We start from the raw sequence: 26,444 nt of genomic DNA, 5'->3' as shown, positions 1-26,444 counted from the left end.
CACATTTATACCCATGCCCATCTAGTGCATTGGTTGCCATGCACACCAAGGATTGTCTATTAGGGAAATAACCACCGATAATTCCTTACTTCACACAGATGAGTTCGGCAAACCAAAAACATATGAAGGTTTTTTTTCCCACTATTTAGTATGTTTGAAGTGTTAGTATTCACTATAGAACTATTGAAATACATTTGTAGCCCCATTGTCATATTTCTGCACAGAAAACCCTGTGTTAGTCATAATGTGTGAAACGGTATTGTTCATGCACCTTTGTAAGGCAGCTCAAAGCAAAAACACCTTCAGTATGTTTTTCTGTTGAATGTATGTCAATTATAGTGAAATCCTGTTCTTATATGTAATTCAATAATAATGTAGGGTATATCTGTCTATTCATTTTTTTTTTTTTTTTAGAAAAAAACTTCCAAGTAGAGAAGAATCAGGTATTTTAGGATGAAACAAATGCCTGCTATGAAATAACACTTTTATGTATTACTTATGATTTTCTTTCAACAGGCTCAGCATTGTGCACCAAAGCCAAGACATGTGGTGATTGTATAACACAAAACCCATCATGCGCATGGTGTGGCCAACCGGTGAGTATATCAGGCACAAAGTAAGAAGGGGTATGGGAAAAGATACGGTTACATGTGTTACATGTCGAGAAAGACTTATGGAACACACATAACCCTCACACTTGCAAGACAGGTGATGCACATGAAACTTTTTTTGTAATATCTATGTATATTCTCAAAATACCTCTAGACAGTGAAAAAAACAACAACAACCCAAACCCTGCTTTATTTCAGTCACTTGTCACATTTCCATCAGTGAGGCAGATGTGCCCATGGGAGGTGAATGATTTTTCAGTACCACTTACACATGTGGGAGAGTGTTTTTGACGATGGTAGCTAGACGTTCCATCAGACTCCGACAACCTTACCGCACATTCATCCTTACCCTGCAGACTTCTGCTGTGGATGATATCGCTAAGATGTATCATTATTTATCTTGAGAAAAAAAAATGGGCATGTACTCAGACACTTAAAATGATAAAAATACTAAACATATATAATATATATATATATGATACACCTCGGATTTCTCCAATTTCTATTGAAGCATTTTTATTTACTATGTAAGTAAATATGCTGACATACTTGTACTTCCTACAAATATGCATTCCTATCATTGAAATGATTTCTGTTCAAGGCAAATTATATTTCTTGCGTTATCGTGAATGGTTTCAAATTTGAATATGAAATTCAGAGGAGACTTATGAACAGGTTGAAAAAGAGTGTTTTGTACATTTGAACTGCATGATAAAAAAAGACCTTTTATCACAGCTGATTAAAATCAATTAATTGGCAACATTTCTTATGATTGAGCCATGAACGACTGGAATAATACATGGTATAGTTGACACTATTCAAAGGGATAGATATGAAGTATTTTTTTTAATTATCAAATGACGTCATGTTGTTACACCTCAAGGCTCTTTTCAAATTGATGCATTTAGAATGATATGATCATCCATTATTATTCAAGATTATGAAATATTGCTTTATAAAAGAAATATTGAAAACAAGAAGGGACTTTTGCACAAAGTTGATTGAAGCAAACTTTGTCCAAAAAAAAAGCAACTTGTATAGAAATTAGGCATAATGTGAATATCTTTCATGGAGGAGTTATGGGAATGTGACATGGATGATGAAAGATTTAAATGATTATGCCTCTAGTTACAGTACATGAATGTCATTTAAATGATGGTTTTATCAAATCATGATTAATTCATCATCCCACACAAATTTAATACAGATATGTCCAGGAAATTGCAGGAAACACAATGAGGCTAATGAAATGGGGCTGTGTTGCGTGTGTGTCCAGTTTGCCTGTACTTGGGGCTTGATGATGAGATAATTGCGCTGTGCTCTTATGATAATGCAAATATGTAGAGCAGTAAGACACTGCCAACACACGGGCCATGATGAAGCCCTGTTCAAACACAAGCCCAATTTAGATGTCATGATTGCTTCTCGCTGATGGATGCCGGTCATTAGGAAGACGGCACACAGAGAAAGCAGTGAGACTCATTCTCTCGGGCAGTGATCAGTGCGCCATTACTTGAAATAGCAGTATTTCCGCAATTTGAAGCCCAAGTACTTTTTGTGCATGTGTGTGCTTTAAACACCTGAAAATGGGCAACATTAAATATTCTTTCAGCATCATAAGAAAAAAGGTGTTATACATGCATTACCTTTTTGAAATTTATACAAAACCAGCATGCTGGAAAATGCATTGTAGACCTCTAGTCAAAGCTTTACCTAATTTGCTTTTCATGAGACATTTATATTATAAAGCAAATGGAAATTTTCATATTTACAATTTGATCCACGGCTTCTGTGATTATGCCTTGTTGAGTTGATTAAATATGGCCAAGCTGGTTCCTGTGAATACAAGAAAAAGTCATTATGGGTTGTTATTGCTGTAATTTCCTGCACCTAAACTTCAAAAAATTCATCACATCAATGATTGCATGAACTCAGACACTGGTTTGTGAGATGGTTTCAGGGGGGCATTTCATGAAGCATTTTGGTCAGATATTTTTCTGACAAACTGTTACAAGCTACTGAAATTCTTGCATCTGATTTGCTGAGAGCAAATTTGTCCGACAACTTTGACAGACAAAAGCTTAATGAAATACCCCCCCCCCCAGAAGTCATTGAAATACTGCTGCAGGGGAAAGAACTCAAGCACCACTTCTCTTGATTCTGATACACTGTGAAGGACTTCCAATTTCACATAAATGGCAAAAATAAGTACTCATATAAAACTGTTCAGAATTGGAGGATTTCATCACAATCAAACCTGGATTAAGAAAGTTGTGCCAATTCTAAGTTTTCTGATTTCTTTAAACTGTGATATTTTAGTAGCAGTCATCATCATCATCAACTGAGTTCTCAGCTGATCTATGCAAATGAAATAGGTTGATGATGTCATGGCCTTATAAGTCTTCAATTGACCTTCACTCAAATCTTCACTGATGTCCATTCTTGACATGAAAATGAGAAATGAGAAAATGTGTATCTTTCTCATTAAAAGTGCACGTTTTCTTGCAATAACCAGGCAGTGATAATTGTCGGGGGCAAAAGGATGATAGTTGCTATCATCTACAGTGTAAAACTCAACCAGAAAACTATGTAATTTTCTGCACATACCAGTGAGAGGATATTGAGTTGATCACCTTGGCCAAATGGGGTGTACTGGTTGCAACAGTATTACAATGTTATTGGTTCTACACTCTTCTCATTATAAGTCAAATTTTGATAAAAATGCTCACTCTTTTATTTGCCTCACTTTTGTACTGTATTTATCAAATTCAATGTGGGTGTAGAGTAAAATAGCACTTTGATGAGTGAAAGGAAAATCATATTTAAATGCTGAGTAATTAGAAACCAACAGAGACTTACATACTTAGACACGGAAATCAGAAACTGAAACAGTTCTCTAAGTACTCAGTAGTTAAATTTCCTAAGTAATCTTGTAATGCAGCATGTTTGAATTGCCTTTTCCCTGTAGCAAATAGTATTGTTGAGTACTTGCATGTTTGAATTTCAGTGGGATGATACTTAGAATGTTGGAGGAGCTGTGAGAATTCAGAAAGAATCAACTGGACATTGTCATTGTTTTAGTGTAGGAAGCACAAATTCTTGTTAATTCTCAAGATTCTGTGACGGAAAGTTGTTATGTACACTCCAAATTTAATACTCTCACATTCCATTTGTGTATAACTATAATAACGCTAATTTATTTTCATGTACATTAAATTGGAAATGTTGTCTTCAAAGTCATTGATTCTGAACTTAGTCCACATTTTGTTCAGATTTGATGATATTTCTGTGTTACTTTTATTCTGTAGGAAATTTTTGTACGACTAGTGTTTATTATAGACTATTGACATCAAAATTTGCTATCCTTTTCACTCCTGTATGAAGCATGCACATGTTGAATTCTCTACTCTGAATATGAAGTGAAATAGATTACACCCACTTATTATGTATTTTATGCTGAGCTTGCATTACATTTGTACAATGTATTCATAATGCACTGAAGTATTTGCATTTTGTGTATGATTCACATCAGTGCAATTTATATTGTCTGTCTCAAGGCAACTAGTTGTCTCAGAAAACATGGGTGTGAGAAAATCCTTACATTAAGACAAATAACAGCCATCAGAGTTTTCATTTCATATGATCCACTCAGTTGAACAATTAGACCAATTCAGAATTAATGTGCTCATAGAGAAGAAGAGAAGAGAAAGTAATCGATTGTGTCAATTGTATGTCATATGGAGACTCACAAGGGATGCAGTCGCCTCTGCTTGTACAGGATGACTTTGAAGTTAGATGTCTGTCCTGGGGCCCATTTCATAAAACTTGTCATCAGTGACAAGTTGTCATAGATGTGACAAGCTACTGAAATCCTTGCATCTGATTCGCTGAGAGCAATTTTGTCATAGAAATGTGGCAGTTGTCACTGATGACAAGTTTTATGAAACAGGCCCCAGATTAAGTACTGTTACTATCCCAATTAAACCATTAAGCCTTTTGAAAACAAACCTGCTTCAGAAAATGTCTTGTCATCAAATTGGCAATGCTTAGTTTGACTGCATATCCCGTAATGGGAAAAAATTAGATGGAACCAGTTAAATCTATTAAATGTGCACAAAATCAAAAGAAATTTGCTAAACTGAGAAAGGACACTTAACATTCTTTGATATGTTGCCAAAATGAAAATCAGTTACAAATGTAGTTATTTACAGACTTCTAATAATTCTGCATGCAGCCATTGAAATAAAAAGCAAAACAATGATACACTGTTTTATGAATGAAAATACAGTACAAATCAAAGAGAATTCAGATTTTACCATAAAAGCATTTAAAAATTGAAATGAACCGATTTTCTGAGTACCAAAGCACATAAAAGCGGTTCTTGGACTTGACAGGTCAAAGGAAGTCAAAAGAGTTACCGGTAGTCATTCGTATGCTACAGACAAGTTTATGACTACGCATCATAGCATTACTTAAACACACTTGAAGAATGCATTGTCAAACAATTTATCATACAGTGCTCTTGTTGAATATTCCTACTATTCCTACATGTATCCATGCTCTCTTATGACTGGTAAAGGTAGAGAATGCTCGTGGCTACACTTTGAAATGCATGTATAAACACACTTGCTCTTTCACTGCTTCAGCAAGTTTTGATTTAAAAAAAAAAAAAAATATATATATATATATAGGAAATGTTTTTGTGGTGAAAAATGCCTCTTTTTACAGATATTTTGTCATATTTATGCAGTAGAAACAATGTATGTTAAAAATATTGCTGCAATGTTTTCTCAAATAAAATGTGTTATTCTGTTTTCTAGAGTCCTGAGTAAATGGCGGTGACTGTACAGCAATTAAGCTTCGTTCTGTAATTCATCATGCACTTATGTATCATGTCCTTCATGTTTCAATGGTCAGGATTTTCAAGACAATGAGAACGTCGCACGCTGTGATAATCCTCAAGTGCTTCGAGAGAGAGGCTGCCAGGAAAACTACATTGAAAATCCACTCAGTTCAGTGGATATTATAGACGTAAGTTGTCTTTTAGCACATGATGCATTTGCCAACACTGCCCCAATACAGAATTTTAATGTATATGCTATATTTTGCTAATTTGGACTTGAAAGGCAATTTTGCGAGTTCTCAATTTGCCATCGAGAACCACTTGGATGGCACAAGAAGAAAAAGCATCATCACTTTTCAAGAGAAAAATTAGTGATTTTCACCCTGGGACATAATCAGCAAAGCATTTTTGTTACAGAGAAGAATATTTTCACAAGTTTGTAATTTCTGATATCAATATACATGACCATACAAAATTTGTGAGAATGAAAACACCATGCAATGTGTGTACATATTATTCAGAAATAAAGTAGATATTTTTATAACAACATAATAGATTTAATCTTGTTCCATATGTTTGTTTGAAGGAAAAAGAGTTTAGAGCTTCATATTTAAATTGCATAAATCTTTAAGCATAAGACATATATGAAAACTGTCTTTCATCTTATTTGTTCAAAGTAAAAAGTGACATGGACAATTATAGGAAAATTAAGTCTGTAGTTTTGATTACAAAAGATATTTTGCAAAATATGACTGCTTGGATGGTGTTTTCAGAAGAAAGAAATCCTGCATAAGTCAACTGCTGTTATGGAATAAGCAAGGACTATGCTCTTGATGCTGCTGAAAACACTCCTTGTATACAATATCCATACAGGCAATGTGTTGTATTTTTTGACTACAAACAAATGCCAGTACATACAGATGTCCGCATTGTATTCATTATAGTCTTATTCTGAGGTCTGGTTTTGTTACGTGCTGTGTCCAACGTAGAATCAGTATTTCAAGTAGACCTGCCTGAATTGAAAACGTTGTAGACCACTCCTCCATTCCATGTTCAGTCAGAATTCATTTTTAGTTTCTGAAAGTCAGGATTAGTTAGATTCCATGTCTAAATTTTTAGTTGCGTTTACTTTAAAATGAGATTTGATGTCATAGTCTGGTATGGCATGTCATTTGATACACTGTAGTACACACTTTTAACAATGAACATTTGTTTTTGTTTACCTATCATATCTTTCTCATTGTAAGAAACTTTGTTTTCATTCTAGTTGACAGTTTGGTTCTTCTAATAAAGCAACAGTTGTAATTCTTCATGAGATATGGACTTGTTGAACTGTCTTGTGTCAGTTGCGTGATATGAATTGCAAAACAGGTATATAACAAAACATGATAAAATAGAACAAAAATCGTATGAGCAGATATTATAACTCATTGAGGGATTTTTGTTTCTTTACAGGATAAACCTTTGAGTAAGGCTGGAGATCCCCTAGAAGATCTGGTCCAAGTCTATCCTCAGTCAATCAATGTTGCCATGAGGCCAGGTAAGAAAATACTGCAGATTTATTCTTATTGGCCCAAATTCACAAAGTTAGTTTGTAATGAAGGGCTATTTTTTTTTTTTTTTTTTTTATTGTGATGACATGTGAAAGGAAGACATCCAAGACAATGTGCTGATGATTTCTTTTGGTATTTTTTTTCCAGTCTGAAATCAATGTTGGGAACATTAAAAGAAAGTATACAACTTCTTTTATTTTTCTGTGCCTGACAGCACGTCTTGTGTTTCTTCATAACAGTGCAGAACTAAAACTTTGTATCGCACAAGAGTGGCTGAAGTACCTCAATCAGCATAATGTAGCTTTTAAGATGAAGGATTAAAATGTACCTTTTTATACGATACCAGTCATGGGTCTTGCAACCCACCCTTGCATATATGACACTTTTCTATTGAGCTAATGACATGAACTTTGATAAAGACAATCTTTTAATCACTTTGTTTCTGATTCAGGCGAGACGATTCCTATCAACCTCCAGATCCGGCAAGCAGAGGACTTCCCTGTAGATCTCTACTATCTCATGGACTTGTCTGATTCCATGAATGATGATTTGGTGGAGTTGAGGAGACTGGGACCAGTTCTAGGTAACCACTCTCTTGTGTATCTCCATCTCCTTCCTTTTGCCCCTGCCTCATCATCCACAGTGTCTCTTTGCATATCAAGAAGCAACTCAGGGAGTTTCAATTTAGTTCAATTAAATTCAATTCAATTCAATTCAATTCAATTCAATTCAATTCAATTCAATACAATTTAATTCAATTTAATTCAATTCAATTCAGTACAATTTAACTCAATTCAATTCCATTCTGGTTTAATTTACTGATTTCATAAAAGCAATGCACAATAATCAAATGTTGAGGAAACCTTTGAAACACTGATAGCTTGAAGATTGTGATTCCCTGGAGAGAGATATATGAAAGACAAATTGGCATGAAAATAGACAAAATGATACATTAAAGCTCTGGATACTTAAAGACAAAAGATACACATGAGATAAACTCTCACATTTTTATATATTCCTCGAAAGTGCATTGGCAAATTGTCACCAAACTTGGAAGTTATCATGAGGGTGATAGAATACATATACCCTACTTACACAAATAAGCACCATGTTTCCCTTGGGCACCCAAGTGAAAAAGCTAGAAAATTATTCTATGGTTTATCGATCCGTGTATGTATTAGTCGTGAAGGGGACACGTGAACAAGGACAGGTAACAGAAAATGTTAAAGGTCCAGTTTACCTTTGGGAGCAGTGATTTAAAGGGTGTGTACAGTTCTGGTCGAGGTGAGGATTTAGCTTTTAACGTTTTGCGAGATATTCAGAAACCACTCTATGAGATGTCAAAGAGCATGCAGTTCTAAGGGATATCAAAAGTTTATTCGAAGAAAATCCGTTTTGAAATGACTGAGATATCCAAAAACAAGGTGAAACAAAGAGATCCTAATAAAGTTGTGGCATGTCGCCTTTTATTATTAGCACTTTTTTGGATATCTCAGCCATTTGAAAACCAATTTTCATCAAATAAACGTTGAATCCTTCTTAAAATTACATGTTCTTTCATATTTCATTAGAAGCTTTTCATTATCTCACTTAGGAATGTTCAAAACATGAATCCCCACCTCAACCAGTACTGTACAGTCCCTTTAAAAGATGTTCAAGATATCACATTTGAAGCATGTGTGTAGGTCTGTTGTATCACAAAGCATCCTACCATATAAAATGTTTGCAATAAAGCCTAAAATATAAGGAGATGTCAGTGCGTTTCTCAATAAGCCATAACTGTAGATGGTTTAGTCTGGAACATTTTTATTATAGCTATTGTTCTCATTTTGTGTCGATTATACGGATTTAAATTTTTACAGTGGCTGTTTCTTCCCTACCTCACATTTTAGAACTATTTTAAAGTACTAATGCTGTGTTTTTGTTTCATCTGCAAATGGTAAATTATGCCTTTAAGTTGTATACAAGAGAAGTTATTGAAATTTTACATGATTTTCATGGTCATAGCAACTGGATGAATGCTTTAAAGATGACATCATTTCCACATGACTATGTTTTGATTGTTTCTTTCTCTGTCTGTGTGTCTCTCAACTGTATGTCTGTTTGTCTGTCTCTGTCTCTTCTCTGTGGTGCCTCCTCTAGTTGCTGAGATGAGTAACATTACCAGAGACTTCAGGCTGGGCTTTGGTGCCTTTATTGACAAGACTGTCATGCCATACATTGACATCCACCCCAAGAAGTAAGTTGATTCTTCAGCACTGGATTGCAATATGGGCATTGCAATTTAATTGCATTAAAATATGAAGAGTTTGTTCGCAAAAACCGATAAGTCCCTATTTTTCAGATGGAGATATTTGCTATTAAAGGTCAAGAAAAATAAAGAGAATGATAAGAAAAATTTTGCTTCTTTTGACCATAACTTCAAAAATCTGAAAAGTATAATGACTTCATCATTACTGCAGTACAAATGTGGTAAAAATGTTGATCGTTATTAGATTCATGTCTTCAAAATGATGTTCTCCTTTTCATTGTGTAATTCTGTTTTGTCCCCATCGGATATCTTTCACTCTTTGTCACAGACAAATTAATGAGTGTTTCTGAGGAATGTACTAATAGAAATATGTACATGGCATATGCAATGCACTTTTTCAGGAACTTCTACATTACAATCACTTTTTTTTTTTGCATCAGTTAATGCATTTTTTGATCAGGGAATATCTGAAAGTCTTGTTTATGTCAAAATTCTCTTTAAAAAGAAACATTGATGGTACAAAGAGAGATCTAAATCTTCTCTTAATTGGTTGGCAGTGAAGAGAAAGCAAAATGACCCTATCCCATACCATTTTGCACCCACCCAACTGCATTTCCAGCAGGAAGAAACTACGAAAATGGCAGTGCCAATGGCTTGCCAATTCACTACCCGCACAGTTGGCCCCGCACCCACTAGATAAAACACCCAGGCCTCTGATTCTGTGTCCTTCTGGGGGCATTTCATGAAGCATTTTGTCAGACAAAATTGTTGGGACAAATTTGCTCTCAGCAAGTCAGATGGAAGGATTTCAGTAGATTTTAACAGTTTGTAAGGAAAATATCCGACCAAAACGCTTCATGAAATGCCCCCCAGATCCACTGGTGCTGCTTTGATGTCATGGCATTGAGGCTCGTCAGCTCATTAGCATGTATTGCACCTCTATAATATTATGTAAAAAAGGCTCACGTTGAAAGTGAAATTATTGACTAGATTGTTATGAAATTGTGTTCTTATTTGTGCAGCTTGGTCTATGAGACTTAGAAGAACAACATACCCTTTGAAAAGAAAATACCAGTACAGTTTCCTTTTATAAGTGTGAGTGTGTGTGTGTGGGGGGGGGGGGGAGATATATATGAAAGAATGAGGTTTTTGTGGAAATGGGTCCACCTATTTTCATGCTGACACTATTTAATGGTTTTATGTGACATAATCTGCAACATTTTGTGGTTGATTTCAGGGTGAAGAACCCTTGTCTCAACAAGGAGTGTGGACCCGCCTTCTCCTTCCACAACTTTCTACCACTCACTCTGGAAACAAGGGAATTCTCAGTAAGTCATCCCAAAATACTGGGACAAAAGCAAAATATGCTAGTCCAGTTATGGGATATCACGGGATATCACCCAAGTATACAGAACATCACTTGATTTTGATAGCATTTTCTCCAAAAAAACAAAAACAAACAACAACAGCAACCCTAATAATTCTTGATAACTTACGTAAGTTCAAAATAGTTTTGGCAGCAGATATCTTCATGGTTGAATCAGCATTCAATTTAGACAAATTAGATTTTGGAAAATCATCACGGAAATAGAAAAAAAATGAAGAAGTAACATCACAATGCTGCTACTGAGTGAATGTTTGTAAATCACGTAATGTAGGAATTGCAGTAACCTGCACATTGTGCATTGTTCAGCACAGTTTATTTTATGAAAATCAGAAATATACCAAATAGACTGATCAAAGGCCCAGTAGGCCCTAAAAAATTAGACAAACTGCAGTTTTGTTAGATTGAAGCATACTGCTGATTTTCACCAAAACCACAGGTGAAAGCATGGCAGGACATTTAGTTGGACAAAATGCTTGTAAAATGATGCTTAAAAGGTTAGGATAATGCACTAATCATGGTGATATGCTTTTCTTTATTTTTTTGTACAGTTGTAAGCAGACTTTCAGTGCCTTGATAAATCATTACTGTTTTAATGAACCCACAAGGGCAAGAAAAATAAAGTGAGAGATGATTTCCATTTCTGTACAAAGCCTGGTAAACTGACATGAAAGAGTGGTCTGTGTAAGATCAAGTTAAAACGAGCAAAGTATAGAGAGAAGCATGTGAGATGAGTGGGATGCTAACCCTCAATGCATTCTTCTGAAATTTGTGATCATCTTCTAACCCCGACAGGAGGAAGTGTCAAAAGTTAACAGCTCAGGAAATCTCGACAGCCCAGAGGGGGGTATGGATGCAATGATGCAGGCAACAGTATGCACAGTAAGTCTGATCCCAAGATATCAAGTCCTGGAAATTGTACTGCTGAAATCATTGTGGCACCTCTGAATGTGACTTTTATCTTATGTTGGAGAAAAACTAGATAGAACTTGTTAAATTGATTGAATATACACATATTGGAAAGAAACTTCCAAAAATGGTATAATTTTAGAGAGAAAATGGAACTTCTAATATTGTCTGAGGTACATTTGCAGTATGAGAATCAGTCTTGAAGTTTGCTGTTAATAGGCATGTTTCAACAAAGGTCTCTCATGAAACATTTTTGTTTTTAATTCTCCCTTTTTAGAAAATTACAATAAACTGTAAAAGTTATAATAGATATGAATGCAGCACCAAAACATAGAAATATGGCTTCTGTGACTTGATAAGAAAGAAGGAAAACAGACATTGAAATTATGATAATGATTGTATGGGTTGTTTTGAAGTTAAAGGGACTGTACAGTACTGGTTGAGGTAGGGATTCATGTTTTGAACATTCCTAAGTGAGATAATGAAAAGCCTCTTATGAAATATGAAAGAGCATGTAATTTTAAGAAGGATTCAATGTTTATTTGATGAAAATTGGTTTTCAAATGGCTGAGATATCCAAAAAAGTGTTAATAATAAAAGGCGACGTGCCCCAACTTTATTAGTATCTCTTTGTTTCACCTTGTTTTTTGATATCTCGGCCATTTAAAAACCGATTTTCATCGAATAAACTTTTGATACCCCTTAGAACTGGCATGCTCTTTGACATCTCATAGAGTGGTTTCTGAATATCTCACAAAATGTTAAAAGCTAAATCTTCACCTTGACCAGAACTGTACACACCCTTTAAATGATTGATATCATTTTGTGTGTGTATGTGTGTGTGTGATACATAGCATTAGGATCAGGATTTTAGGGAAGAATTTCATAGTAAGGAAAAAGGGATATGTGAGTATGCATTGTGTGCCATGTAGAAAATTCCCCTATATCACTCACGGTTAAATGCATACAGACACATGTATTTGTGGGAAACATACATGTACCAATGACTTTCACAGTCCATATTGTATTTCTTTTGACCATTCAAAATCTTGTCCTTTTCTCTGAAGTGCGTTCAAATACCTTTTCCACTCTATACTTATTTTCGTCCTATCTGCATGTGAACCTCTCACCAACAGCAAGAAATCGGCTGGCGGGATCGAGCCAGGCATTTACTGCTCTACACTACAGATGCCAGTTTCCACATAGCTGGGGACGGAAAGGTGAGTTGCCTATTACAAACTGTTTGTCTTCATTATATATTTTTTCAGAACTTTGGCATATCCCAGTCTTAATAATCAGAGATTTATATTTGTGAAGATAATATCAGTGAATCATTTATGGAAATATGAGTTGAAATGAGTTTTTTAATGATCTTTTATCGATTGCTGCAACAGTAGAAATTGGGCTGCCTGCTGAGTCGATAATTCAGTGTGCTTTTATTTTTGCCTTGCAGCCGTGGCAGTCATGCAGTTACAATGATCACCACCTTTCAGGCATAGTAATACACTTGTTTATGTGATACATGTAAAATGTTGGAAACCTGCCTAATAGTGGCCACCTGTCTATAAGAGACACTGTTTTCGTTTCCCTTGGGTGGCAGCTATTGACAGATTTGACTGTTTTATTTCCAAGAATGTGTCCTCCCCAATTCATACTTCTGTGTATTTTTCCCTCATTTCTATCCCCCTCAGCTCGGTGGTATTGTCACACCCAATGATGGAAAGTGTCACATGCGTGACGGTATGTACACCATGGCTGACGAACAGGTGAGGGAAAAAGAGAATGACTCAGATGGACAAATTTTTCTTGCTGTGTAGAGTATCAAGTTTTCGTTAAACAGAAGCACCAATGTGCTGAATTCAGAGCTCCTGTGTGTGGGGTGCGATAGAGAGAAAGAAAAAGTGATGAGCTGTGAGGAGCCAGTGTTGCTGTCAGTAGTTGCTTCACATACAATATTGTGACATTAACCCCAACAAAAGCGTGGTGTGCTTATCACAGAGCTTGTATTCCTCAACTGTTTGGATGAGCTAAAGTACAACAAAGTGTGACTTCTTTGGGGCATCATAGTGGTTGCAGTATGCAAAAGGAAACTAGAGACATTTTATCACTTTTGTGGTCTGTAAGAAATGTCCGGAGGGGATGGGGAGATGTATGGTAGCATAACGTGACCACTTTTTGTGTAGTCCCACATATATCTTTTGTAGTTCTGTCTGCGAGATCAGGAGACAATGAGAAATTTCACAAAAAATATTGAAAGCCATCTCAGTCCATTATGCAACATGGATTAGCAGAGATGCTAACTGTTCCATTGACAAAATACTATAGGTTTCTTGGAAGATTTCTTTTTTTTTTTTCAAATTACATTACTACACGTATGTATTTGCAGGAAAGGTAAACATACTGTTTTTCCAACCAAAATTCTGCCTTTCATGCCTCAGAAAACTGCAGTGCTGTATATAAGGTTGGCATCTTTGAATTAGGGAAAGGCAAAGAAGATTTCCTATCCTTGAGGCAAGCCATGATTTTATAGCATTATGGCCGTTCAATCCATAACTGATTTGACATTCTTGCATTTCAATACATGAAAGACATTGCAAACACATCTTTACCGGTTATGCTCTGGTACCCCATAGCAATGACCTGTAAAACTGCTCTTTATCTCCCAACCCCCCCCCCCCCCACCATTTTTTCTCTCAGGATTATCCATCCATCAGTCGACTCAGTGCTGCGATGCAGGAAAGGAGCATCTTACCCATCTTCGCCATTGGAAAGGCTGGTCCTACCAAGCAAGATCCATACGTATTCTATGAGGTACGATTGATTGCCCCACTAGCTGCCACTTGGAGAATATTTCGCTGCTATCCTTTTGCATTGTTGCTGTTGTTTTTATTCTTTAATTGTCATCATCATCATGAATAGAGAATATAAAAAACCTGTCTGATTTAGGAATTATATTTGTCTATTGAGATGCATGTGACATATTTAATTAGCATCTTCCTGGTTCTTACGCTCTGAAATTTCTCTTGATTTTTTTAGCTCACCTGAGCCAAATTAAGGCTCAAGTGAGCTATTGCGATCGCCCTTCGTCCGGCGTCCGTCGTGCGTCGTGCGTTAACTTTTTACATTTTCATCTTCTTCTTGAAAACCCCAAGACCGATTTTCATCAAACTTGGCAGGTAGCATCCCTAGGGGGTTAGGAACTCAATTTGTTAAAATGGGCACCATGCCCCACCCGGGGGGCCCCCAGGGGGGCCCAAACCCCCAAAAATTAAGGAATCTGTAAAAATCTTCTTCTCTAGAACCAGAAGTGATAGCGCTAAGTTAAAACTATGAGTTAGTGCATTGATGACTGTAGTTTCAAGTTTGTTCATGGCAGAATCAGGGATGCCCCCTTGGGACTCAGGGGAGGGGGGTGGGGAGGGGTCCTAATGGGGCCTAAATTGTACATTTTCATCTTCTTCTTGAGAACCCCTTGACCCATTTTCACCAAACTTGGCAGGTAGCATCCCTAGGGGGTTAGGATCTCAATTTTTAAAATGGGCACCATGCCCCACCCAGGGGGCCCTCAGGGGCCCAAACCCCCCAAAATGAAGGAATCTTTAAAAATCTTCTCTAGAATCAGAAGTTATAGAGCTAAGATAATACTATGAGTGAGTACATTAATGACTGTAGTTTCAAGTTTGTTCATAGCAGAACCAGGGGTGCCCCTCTTGGGGGCGGGGGGGGGGGGGGGGGGGGGGGGGGGAAGGTCCAAATGGGGGCCTGAATTGTACATTTTCATCTTCTTCCTGAAAACCTCATGATGGATTTTCGTCAAACTCGGCAGGTAGCATCCCTAGGGGGTCAGGATCTCAATTTATCAAAATGGGCACCATGCCACACCCAGAGGGCCCCAGGGGGCCCCAATCCCCCCAAATTAAGGAATCTTTAAAAATTTGGGCCCTTATTGTACATTTTCATCTTCTACTTGAGAATGCCTGGTCAAATTTTAGTAGAGCTGTGAATAATTTAGATTAGTGACTGCGTGAAAGGTGAACTTGCGATACTCAGGTGAGCGCTAGACCCGCGGGTCTCTTGTTTATTAAGGGAATGTTGGCAGCCCTGTTTTTCACCCATTTATTTCAGTGATGTTTTTCACTTGACAAACAAAAATGGCCATCAAACAACCACCCTCTGAGGTCGACTTTGCATTGTATATTTGTTTATCGTCTGGGGGAGATTGATATTTGCACAGAGTTGCTAAATGTTATCATTTTGCAGTACTTTGTACTGTTTTTGCCAAAAATACTGTAGGTTTTTGTGCAAATTACCATTTTGCCCAAAATGTATTTGTACACATGTCTATTGCAGGAAAGTTAAGAATGCTGTTTTTCCACCAAAAATTATACCTCTCCAGCCCTTAGAATACTGCAATGATGTTTCACATCCATGTTTGCATGAACAACATTTGTAACAAAAGTAATTGTGTAGCTGCGACTCAGCTTCCCTGTTAAGTCAGCTAACTTAAACTGTATTTAAGATCTATTTATTTACATTTATACATCTATTTATTTCTTTTGTGTGTATGTGTCTTTTATGTGTGTGTTTGCACAGGATCTTCCTCAGTATTTCAGTGAAGCTGTTACAGCAAGACTGTCAGCCGATTCATCAAATATTGTCAAGCTGGTGAAAGATATTTACAGGGTAAGTTGTAGTTTTGCGAGTGGAAGTGCAATTTGTTTGCCTGTGACTCACACACTAAAAGTGCTTGCTAGAGACTTAGGTCATAATTTAAGATATAATGGCTTAGATTTTGCATCATCTAAGATCATATTGAAAGGGAAATGACCTCAATATTAGAAGATATTCTTCTTCCAGGGATGCCAGTTCGAAAAGTATGAAATATTGATTAGATGTCTATCATGCAATGTGTATGATGCTTTCACTCTGAATTCTAGAAATAAAATCTACATCTGTTAAATATAAAAAATTGCCTTTGTGTGTAGTCAAATGTACAAGGCCCAAGTCAGTGAAAAAAAAAGGCTAAAAAGTGCAAAGTGGTTTTTCAACTCCCTTTAGGAAAATTAGGGTTAAAGTTAATGCATTGTCATTTGCTGAGAATGCATTGCACAAATGAAAATTTAAATTTCACAGTTGTACTACAGGGGAAAATTTATGAATTGGCATATATTTACAAATTAAAATACCCCATAACATTTTCTGAAAGAAACTGGTGACTCTACTCTTTGCATTCAGAATATCACATCAGCAGTAAAGGTGGAGGATAATTCGACGTCGGTTTTCAACCTGGAGTACACAGCGATGTGCGTGGATGGGGGTGTCTACAAGGGGGTCAGTGAGTGCTCTGGCCTCAAGCTGGGGGACAATGTCACCTTCATGGTGGACGTCACAATGAACGAAGAGGCCTGTAACTCCGACAAAGATGAGTTTATGTGAGTTGGGTGTTTTATGCTGACACATTATTTTACGTTGTGATAGAAAATTCTGTGGTACTATGTTGTCTTTACTGTGATGTGGCTGTTGGGGGTAAGGGATGAACATTAGTTCATGTGTTCCCTGCAGTGCTAGCAAACTTTGAGACTGTGCAGTCTGACATTCTTGTAGATTTTTTTTTTGTGCTGGAGTTGGCATAAGGCTGTTTTTCAGTTAGATCATGCACTCTAATTAAACCAGTTTGATGCAATAACTTTTGGAATAAATAAACACATGCATGAAAGAACTATATCTCAGTGCTGCATTTATTTCTTTATGTGATTTTAGTTTATAGATATTATTAGTGATCACTTATGATCACTCAAGTAAGTTTGAATACAGGTTAGAATCTAATGCCTGTATTTGACCCTCAATTAAACATTGTTGTATTTGACTTCATGTCTGCAATATTCTATTTCTTTCTTTCATTTGCGGTTGTATTCTATTTGATCCCTAATATATTATCAACTTTACTATGATAGTATAACTTGATAGGTTTGTTTTGGTTTTCTCTATCCTAAAGATCGATTTAGTGGAGCAGTTTTGGTTATCAAACCTGTAGTGATTCATATTGATATTGAATGCTGTCATGTTCAACTTAATATTTACTATGGTTTTAATCATTGACATTTGCCTGTAGCTTCAAAATTGAACCACCGTCACTTGGAGAACAGCTCACCGTGAGGGTGAAACCCATCTGCTCTTGTGACTGTGCCAATGAAACGGTAAGACATCTTGACTTTCAGAATCACTTCCATTTGTATACTTAGGACGGTTCCATGACATTTGCTCCTGCAACAGTTGCTCCAGTGAAATATCTGCACGCTAAGCCAAACATAAAAATTCTACCCGCAAACAAAACCCTAACCCTAATAAATCCTAAGCCTCGCATCAAACTAAATCTAAAATCCCATCACAACCCTAACCCTATGATCATGGAGAAGATAAGACTGGAGCAATTGTCGCAGGCGCAAATGTTGTGCTACCACTTTGGACACCCATTTTAGTCCACAGTAAACCCCTGATCAGAAGATAATACCTGGCATATTTGATTAATCGATGATTTTCTCATGTTTTGATTTATACAGGTATTTTATATATATATATATATATATATATATATATATATATATATATATATATATATATACATGTATATACTTTTTTTTTCCTTTGAGAAGTTATAAAATTAAGAAGAGGGATGTTGTGAGTTAAAGTGAATTTTGTTTATCTTTAATTTTGCATGTGTGTGTGTATGTGGATAATTTGATAGTCCTTCACATGATAAAGTGGAAAAAACAAGGTGTATAAGATTATACGTACATGGAACTGAATTCATAAAATAAAATTACGACAACCAATATTTCATTTAACAGCAAGTCAGTTGATTGACACTTCGTTGAATGATAAATGCTTATGAATGTAATAACTTTGATGAATAATTATGGATTTATGCAAAATAATATGAACACATATTTCTGGAGAGAGAGCCCTCGACATGAAAGAACATTTTACAGGATTTATTTTTCCTTCGTGTCGACAAAGCTTGTATCTGTCTCGTGTGTATCCACCAGTAGCACAGAAATGAGCATGTGTGTATTCCCTCACATCCTAGGCGCGGGGTCCCGAGTATTGCAGTAACTTTGGGACATATGTCTGTGGAGCGTGTGTCTGTGACCAGGGCCGGTCTGGGAGGAATTGTGAATGTGACAGGGCTGAAGCAGAGGGTCTGGATCCCAGCTGCGTCTTGTGAGTACCTTAAATCCACTCCGTGGCTTGTTTTTTTCATAGCATAGCCTGTAGCACTTACCTTTGATAACTTAACCCGTTGAGGACGGGCTGATTTTGCTACAACAAGCATTTCCCATAGACCCCTGCCCGAGTATACTTGGGACTCGTCCTCAACGAACGGGTTAAACTTTTTCATCAGCACTCAGTTATCCACCCAAACTTTGACTTGGTTGAAAAGTTACTAAGCCCACTCAGGTTTTAGCAGTTTGCCTCGGTCTAACACGAAGGTCACGGTACTAAAACAAGGATTAGGGGGATTAGATAATCTGTATTCATTGACATTTAGTTTCCAGACACCAGTGCCAATCTGCAGAGAAGAATGCACTCCAGCACCCATGCCAGCTAATAGGCAAACACAGCACCATAAGTGTTAAACCTAATATTCTCAAGTTTATTCACAAGTTTTTATATTCACCTCCCAATCAAGTTTCCCATCATTATCTTTGGTACAGGTAATATTTGTGATATGTAGATTAACTGTTATGTAAAGTATGATATTACTTGAGCCCACTGAAGAGATACGCAATAGTGTCATTTTAAAGGCATAATTTACCATTTGCAGATGAAACAAAAACCCAGCATTAGTGCTTTAAAATAGTTCTAAGATGTGAGTTAGGGATAGAAACAGCCACTGTAAAAATTTAAATCCGTTTAATCGATGTGAAGTATTGTTAAATACACAAAATGTGAACAATAGTTGCAATAAGAATGCTTCCAGACTAAACCGTCTACAGTTATGGTTTATTGAGAAAAATACTGATATCTCCTTATATTTTGGGCTTTATTGCGAAAAATCAATATGGTAGGATATTTTGTGATGCAACAGACCTACACGTATGCATCAAATGTGATATCTTGAACATTTTTAAAATCACTGCTCCCAAAGGTAAACTGGACCTTTAACCTGTTCAGGATGAGCTGATTTTGCTATACCACGCATTTCCCAGAGATACCTACCTGAGTATACTCAGGAGTTATCTGTAGTCTTCAACAAGTTTTCAAAGGAAAGTGAAACCCAGATATATTTGTGGATTGGGTGAATGCAGAAATACATATTAGTAGAACACGTCAGTAATGTTGAAAGGAAAGTCTGACATACCGTTCAAAAGTTATTTATTTTAAAAATGTTGGTATTGCAAATGCTGGATGAGGAGACAACATCATTTCATGACGTCACTGCAGGACAACTCTTATAAAGAAAACAGAGAGATAATTCGACATAATTTTACTTTTCTCGCATATAGTAAAAGAGACCTTGACTTACTGGTTTCAGAAAACAGGAGGAATAATATTACCCTTGACATATGTCAGTAACAAGTCGAGGGAATGTGTACTTTTCATTAAAAGAATGAAGTTTTGTAGAATTCTTTCCTGAACGTTGTTCATGCATGACATTATGAACTTAGTAGTCATCTCATCTAGTGAAACTTTAGAAATTTGTGTCATTATCAACTCAGTGTGCTAATTTTCTACTGATATTGCTGCATTCACTAAATCCACTTTATTATATTTGGGTCTTTATTCTAAACTCTATCCTTATGTTTTTGTGCTCTTGTAGTTCACTGTTCATTGTCAGCTCAAAAAATCTCCTTCTGTTAAGGCTTCTAATAGTGATTTGAATGACATGAGCATGTGGCGACAAATGAAATGACTGCCTTCCCCCTGTCGTCTGTTTACAGTACCAATTCCTCGTCCGAGGAGTGCTCCGGCCGCGGGACGTGCGTGTGCGGCCAGTGCGAATGTGATAGCAGGGACAATCCCACGGAATCGATATTTGGGGCGTACTGTCACTGCGACAACTATCGCTGCCGGAGCTATAATGGGAAAATATGTGGGGGTAAGTTTATTAGTTGCCACGATGATAAGAGTTCTGGTCCTAGTTTTTATATGTGTCCCATCATCACATCGCCCTTATAAAAGTTGTAGATATCAAGGCAGAGGAAACTACAATTTGTAATGATATTTCAATTTTTCCTGAAAAACAGAAAGGCAGTAGTTCAAGTAGGGCCTACTGAAAATTTAATAACTACCCCCTGACTTCCCTTTCAAAGTATTCAGTACTTCAAAGAACAAACAAAAACTAAACATGTTACCATAATTTTTGTATGTCTTATATCCTTTACACTTGACTGCTTTTCTAACTGTAACAGTGAATGGAAAAACAGTAGTTTTTCTCAAAATTGTTTTCCTTGTGACTATCTTTAATTGTTTGTTTACTGTAATACATTCTGAGTAAAGTATGCATCATCATCAAAGCTTAAAATAATTGAAGCCTCTGGAGGATTTGAAAAGCAAGTGTTTAGGAAATTTGATAGTGGGTATTGTCTTCAGGCTTTTGATCATGTTTGTAATCATGCTTTAAATGTCATCCCTGGTATATTTAGGCATTAATTTCTCTTTATTACGTTTTAGTCAATTATGCTTTTCACCCCTTGTGAAACCAAGGACATTAAGTTCTATTGTATTTGAGGAACATTCTTCTCCAAGAAGTAGTTCCATGATGTGAATTTTGATTTGATGTTCCATGCTGATCTTTTTGTTGTTGTTTTTTATGCAGTTATGTATTTCTGTTTTTATTTATCTATTTTAAAGGACCAGACAGGGGAGTGTGCAAGTGTGATCTTGATACAGGCAAGAACTACTGTGATTGTTTAGAGGGTTACGAAGGCCCAGCCTGTGAGTGCCCTATATCCAATGACACCTGCAGAGCTCCCAATGGGGTAAGCTACATTTGTAACAGTGTCCTACTTTAACCCATCAATTTCCACAAACCACGTATTTCATATCCTTTTGGCCCACTTCATTGTTAAACTTGGCTGGATTAAAAAAAAAAAACATATTCCTGATGTATAGGCCTACTGGCAACAAACCATCAGAAATCTTGAAGCATGCATATCCATTCTGCATTTCAGTTTTGCACCAATGTCACTTTCATTTCTTGTTCTCCTGTGTCTCTGTTGAGAGAATTTAAGTCTACTGCAAAACCAAACATTTTCACATGCATGAAACTATTGCAAATTTTGCGAGGAGCCAAGATTCACAAAAGAAAAAAGTTGCAAATATTTTTGTCTATACCATGCATTAAATGCCAGTACAATGCTGTACAAAATGGCTGGCAGCAATTTGTGAAAGTTTCATGGCATGAATGCTTCTGGATTTACAGTAAGTCCACACAATGTTCAGGTTTACTTTATAGATTACTGAATCAGACAGTGAATAATGGAAAAAAAGAGAGGGTAATGGGGGTAATGTAACTACTCCTTAAGTGAAGTCACTTTCGGGTACTAGTGAAGGAAATATGCCATTCAGATGTCCAGATGTATTTTTGTTTCTGCTTTCCTTGAACTAAGTACTAAACCTCCTGGTTCTACACTGATTCAGGAAGTCAGATAGGTAATAGCCAGGAAGTAAACAGAACTGGCCAATATTCTTCGAAGTACTGCTTATCATGGTCGCATGTCGCTTTTGCCCAGAGCAAAGGAAATTGTTGGAAGAAAGCATACAATCCATTTATTCTATGACACATTTGGTCTCAAATCTGTCTCTTACAAAAGAGGTATTATGATTATTAGTTTAAAAGTAAAACAAAGAAATACTACTGAGAAGTGGGTGAGTGTTAGATACAGTAAATGAAAAGAGGGATTACCATGGTACATTGTTGCAGCTCTATATTGTCAAGAGTATTGATATGTAGGTGATTTGCAAACAACTTTACACCCAAGATCTGTTGTGCTAGATACATAAAAACAAATACACGGAAGAAATGTTCACATTTGCGTCACTGATTTGATTTCTTCTTTGATTTGATTGTTTGCTTCTGGTTTATGCTCCCATTATATAATCACTGCATCCGTACCATTGTAGTAACATATTGAACTCGTTATGAATTTGATTCTAGATATGTGTGAGTATATACTTGTGTATCTATATGTGCTAAATTAACTTTTTACCCTGTTGTTATTCCTTAGGTTCTTGGTTTTTTTTTTCCTTTTCTTTTTCATCTCTTTTATTTTCTTTTTCCTTTGTACCTTGATAATCTAGTTTTTATATAGTTTCGTCATTATTACTTTGTGTCCTATCTCCATTGAATGCATATCAAATTTACACTGGTATATTTTCTTGGAACCTGCGTTTACAAGCTTTGCTTTTGCGGTTCCATCATATTTCACAAGTTATAGAGAATTGTCTTATGTACATTAAATACGCTGACACACTTTCTGTCCATGCCCCGATTTATAACATATTTTGTATCTTGCTTGGTTTGTATTCTTTTTAGTGTATTTTGATGAAATGTATATCTCATGTGAAATATGAAAATAAATATGCTGGAACTGTTTACTGTGTCTCGAGTGTAAGACCGGTGCAGTTTCAGTTATTCAATTCAATTCAATTCAATTTCATCATGACTTCACAGGAGATTTGCAACGGAGTCGGGGAATGTGTCTGTGGAGAATGTCAGTGTTCGGACGATAAGTACTCAGGGGCAACCTGCCAGATCTGTCCAGTAAGTGAATTAAGTGACCCATTTGAGAAATGCGATGTAAAGATATACCACTGACCTCTCATGCAGTGTCCTTGCCAGTAATTATTACAGGAGTTGATGGCGCATTCGTCTCGCTCAGTGGAAAAAAGTTGTCTTTCAAATCTCATGTCATGGTGCATTCCTCTTACACATGAGATCTTCTCATTTCTCATGGCGAGGTTACAAGCTTCTTTGAGAGTCAATTTTGTGTTATGTTTGTGAAGATGTTCCCCAAATGGATGAGGAAAACCTTTCATTCTTTTTTTTTTTTTTTAACCATCAGTGTTTGCATTGCAAGGATTGAACTCACTCTTTTGATTAGCAATACAGTAAACTAATTACCTCCGCCAAGGGAGGAGCTTATGTTTTTGTTACCGTTGGTTTGTTTGTTAGTTACATTGTAGTTTGTTAGTTTGTTTGTTTGTACGTGTGCAAAATAACTCAAAAAGTTGTGCACGGATTTGGATGAAACTTGCAGGAGAGGTTGAGAATGACACAAGGAACAGATGATTAAATTTTGGAAGTGATCCGGAAATTTTTATGGATTTAATGAAGGATTTGCGATATTTTGGCAGGAAGGGTCAATGACCTTGGGAGTTCAAGCTGCGCACTTTTGAGGTTTGCATGCGTGCACTAGTTTCTACTAGGGCAAGGCGCACTGCGCAGCTGAGGGTTTATGACGTAAGAAAGGCTTCTATATTGGGAAATGGGACACTTTTTCAGCTCGCATGCATATGGGTGGAATCTCTGTGGAAGAGCAAGATCATCAATAGAAAGTAGCTGCTTGGCGGAGGTCTGCGCTTTCAGAGTGCTTTTCTAGTTTAATCTGTGTCTCTGTAAATGCCCAACTGTCATGTTTTTAATATCTTGGATTCGATTTTGACGATTTGGGCTAATAATGGTATTGATGACAATCGAAATTATTTCATCATCATAATTAAAGTATTTCATGCCACTGTTGTCATTAGCAAATATCATGTCATGCTGTCAAGCATTGTTTGTGGGGCATTTGCAGGATTGTCCAGGAGAGTGTGAGATCAACCAACCATGCGTTCAGTGCAGGGCCTTTCACAATGGAGCCTACAACAAGTCTCAGTGCAAGAAATGCCCCCATCCTATTTATATTGTGAAGGAGCTCAGGAGATCGGATGGTAAGCGTATCTTTCTGCTCATTCATTCATTCATTCATTCATTCATTCCTTTGTATGTTCTTCCCTCTCTTCTTTCCTCCCTTCCTTTTATCTTTCTTTCTTCTATTCTTATGGCACAACATGCTTGAATCAGTGTTTGCTAACTATTGCTAGTCGCATGTTGCAAACTACAACTACGAACGGGATCGGCATTGTTCACTCATTTTATGGGGTGTGTGAGGGATTGGCCGCTTTACTGGGTTTGTATCCCACTCCTTGTAAGAAGTGACTTGAGCTTTGTTAAGAACATGAATTTTGTTTCTGTCAAGCATGGGATCTCCACACCAGGGCCCTACTTCATAAAGCTGTTCGTAAAGTTACGAACAACTTACGAGCAACTGGTGATCAGTTCTGATGTGCTATACACTATTATACTTATCAGAATTTCCATAATTCAGCATAAGAACTGATCACCAGTCGCTCGTAAGTTGTTCGTAACTTTACGAACAGCTTTATGAAACACCCCCCAGGTCCTATCCAGGGGATGCACACTATTGCTCAGCTGGGCTCAGACTGCATGGCAAGACTGCACACCCCTATAACTATCTGATACTTCGCTCTCGGATGGAATAACATAAAAATGTAATTTCTATGCGCTGGTAGACAATGAAACATTACTGGACAGAGGGAACAGCAAAAAGCAAGGAGATATGATTTTACTTGCACCATATTGGATAATGATGTGACCTTGTATGTGGTTCACCAAATTCTCTAGAAATGGTCAATTTTCTTGAAAACATCTCATTTTATTTCTGTTGGCCAGTTCCTACTGCCAAATGATGTCGAATTGTCCTGGTAGAGGTGTTCTAGGCAGTGACTTGCTTTATCTAGTGTTTCACAGATACAGATAAATATGGAATGCATCATGAGAATGATGAGACCCAGTGAAGCTCATTCCTAACTTGAGTTGTGAATTAGACATAGTTCATTTTTAAAGTAGACATTCCAGAGTTAGGTGCATTTTATTCTCATTCTCTCTTCCCCCCATCTGCAAATTACAGGTCATACAGAATGCAGGTATACAGATGACAATGGATGTACAGTCATATTCACCTATGAAATTCTTCCAAATGGCACATACTACCTTGAAGTGCAAGAGTACCCCAGTAAGTATGACTGTTTTAGATTTACTGGCAATGCTTGTTCAATCTTTGTAACGTCCCTCATTATGGGCAATTAACTTTGTCAAGATCTTCTGTCTCTTTTTTATATCAACACCATTTATACTTAAGAAGGAATTGTCTTTAACAGAAGCTTGAATTATTTAATGTTGAGCTGAAGTGCTGTTGCACAGTAGTTGCGTGCCAATATTTGTAGTTGTAAATATTTGATTAAAAGACACACAAAACCTTTTGATTGAATAGTATCTCTGACCTGAAAAGTTCATAAAGAAAAAAAAACATACATAACGAGAAGCCGAAAACTCACAGAACCATCGTAATAGCATTGTTATTTCTGAGTCCAGAGTCATATTTCAAAATAAAAAGTACATTGGAACATTCCATACTGCGTGCTCGAGCTTCCTTTTGTTGCTTTTCCAGAATGAATTTATAATCTTGAGTATTGAGTCATAGCAAGTATAGTATCCAGAATTGTCTGTGATATAGTGTATACGCCAAATATTTCGCGAGGTTTTTATTTTCATGAATTTCGCGAGTCAGGTGCTATTTGCAAAATTAAAGACACACAAAAATATTGACTCTGATCCCGATGTGAATGTGACGTATGCGTGTACACTTCTCCGTTCAGTACAGGACTCCACGATCGCTTATTTATCCACTCGCATACTTGTCAGGAATTCCTAATTCGCGAAAATTTAGACTCACGAAATATATGGCGTATACAGTATATACTGTTTTTCTTATCATGCTCATACCTGGTAGGATAATTATATCTCAGGCATTATCTTCTGTATTTG

The 26,444-nt window shown here is 36.7% G+C and overlaps 1 protein-coding gene across 1 annotated transcript in view; it reads left to right on the top strand.

The window, feature by feature from the left end:
* LOC140243884 (integrin beta-1-B-like) overlaps window positions 1-26,444 on the top strand; it is a 73,017-nt gene that overhangs the window by 39,371 nt on the left and 7,202 nt on the right. Inside the window, exons 3-21 of the mRNA XM_072323554.1 lie at window positions 517-596; window positions 5,529-5,642; window positions 6,910-6,994; window positions 7,459-7,590; window positions 9,150-9,246; window positions 10,496-10,586; window positions 11,438-11,524; window positions 12,688-12,771; window positions 13,243-13,317; window positions 14,249-14,362; window positions 16,145-16,234; window positions 16,787-16,983; window positions 17,664-17,748; window positions 18,639-18,772; window positions 20,494-20,651; window positions 21,407-21,534; window positions 23,229-23,318; window positions 24,352-24,487; window positions 25,528-25,632. Coding sequence (XP_072179655.1) covers window positions 517-596; window positions 5,529-5,642; window positions 6,910-6,994; window positions 7,459-7,590; window positions 9,150-9,246; window positions 10,496-10,586; window positions 11,438-11,524; window positions 12,688-12,771; window positions 13,243-13,317; window positions 14,249-14,362; window positions 16,145-16,234; window positions 16,787-16,983; window positions 17,664-17,748; window positions 18,639-18,772; window positions 20,494-20,651; window positions 21,407-21,534; window positions 23,229-23,318; window positions 24,352-24,487; window positions 25,528-25,632 — 2,082 coding nt within the window. The remainder of the gene's footprint in view (window positions 1-516; window positions 597-5,528; window positions 5,643-6,909; window positions 6,995-7,458; window positions 7,591-9,149; window positions 9,247-10,495; window positions 10,587-11,437; window positions 11,525-12,687; window positions 12,772-13,242; window positions 13,318-14,248; window positions 14,363-16,144; window positions 16,235-16,786; window positions 16,984-17,663; window positions 17,749-18,638; window positions 18,773-20,493; window positions 20,652-21,406; window positions 21,535-23,228; window positions 23,319-24,351; window positions 24,488-25,527; window positions 25,633-26,444) is intronic.

This window comes from Diadema setosum, chromosome 20 (genome assembly GCF_964275005.1).
Source record: "Diadema setosum chromosome 20, eeDiaSeto1, whole genome shotgun sequence".
NCBI classification, from domain to species: domain Eukaryota; kingdom Metazoa; phylum Echinodermata; class Echinoidea; order Diadematoida; family Diadematidae; genus Diadema; species Diadema setosum.
The sequence above is the reverse complement of the archived record's forward strand: the minus strand, read 5'-3'. Positions and strand labels throughout refer to the sequence as shown.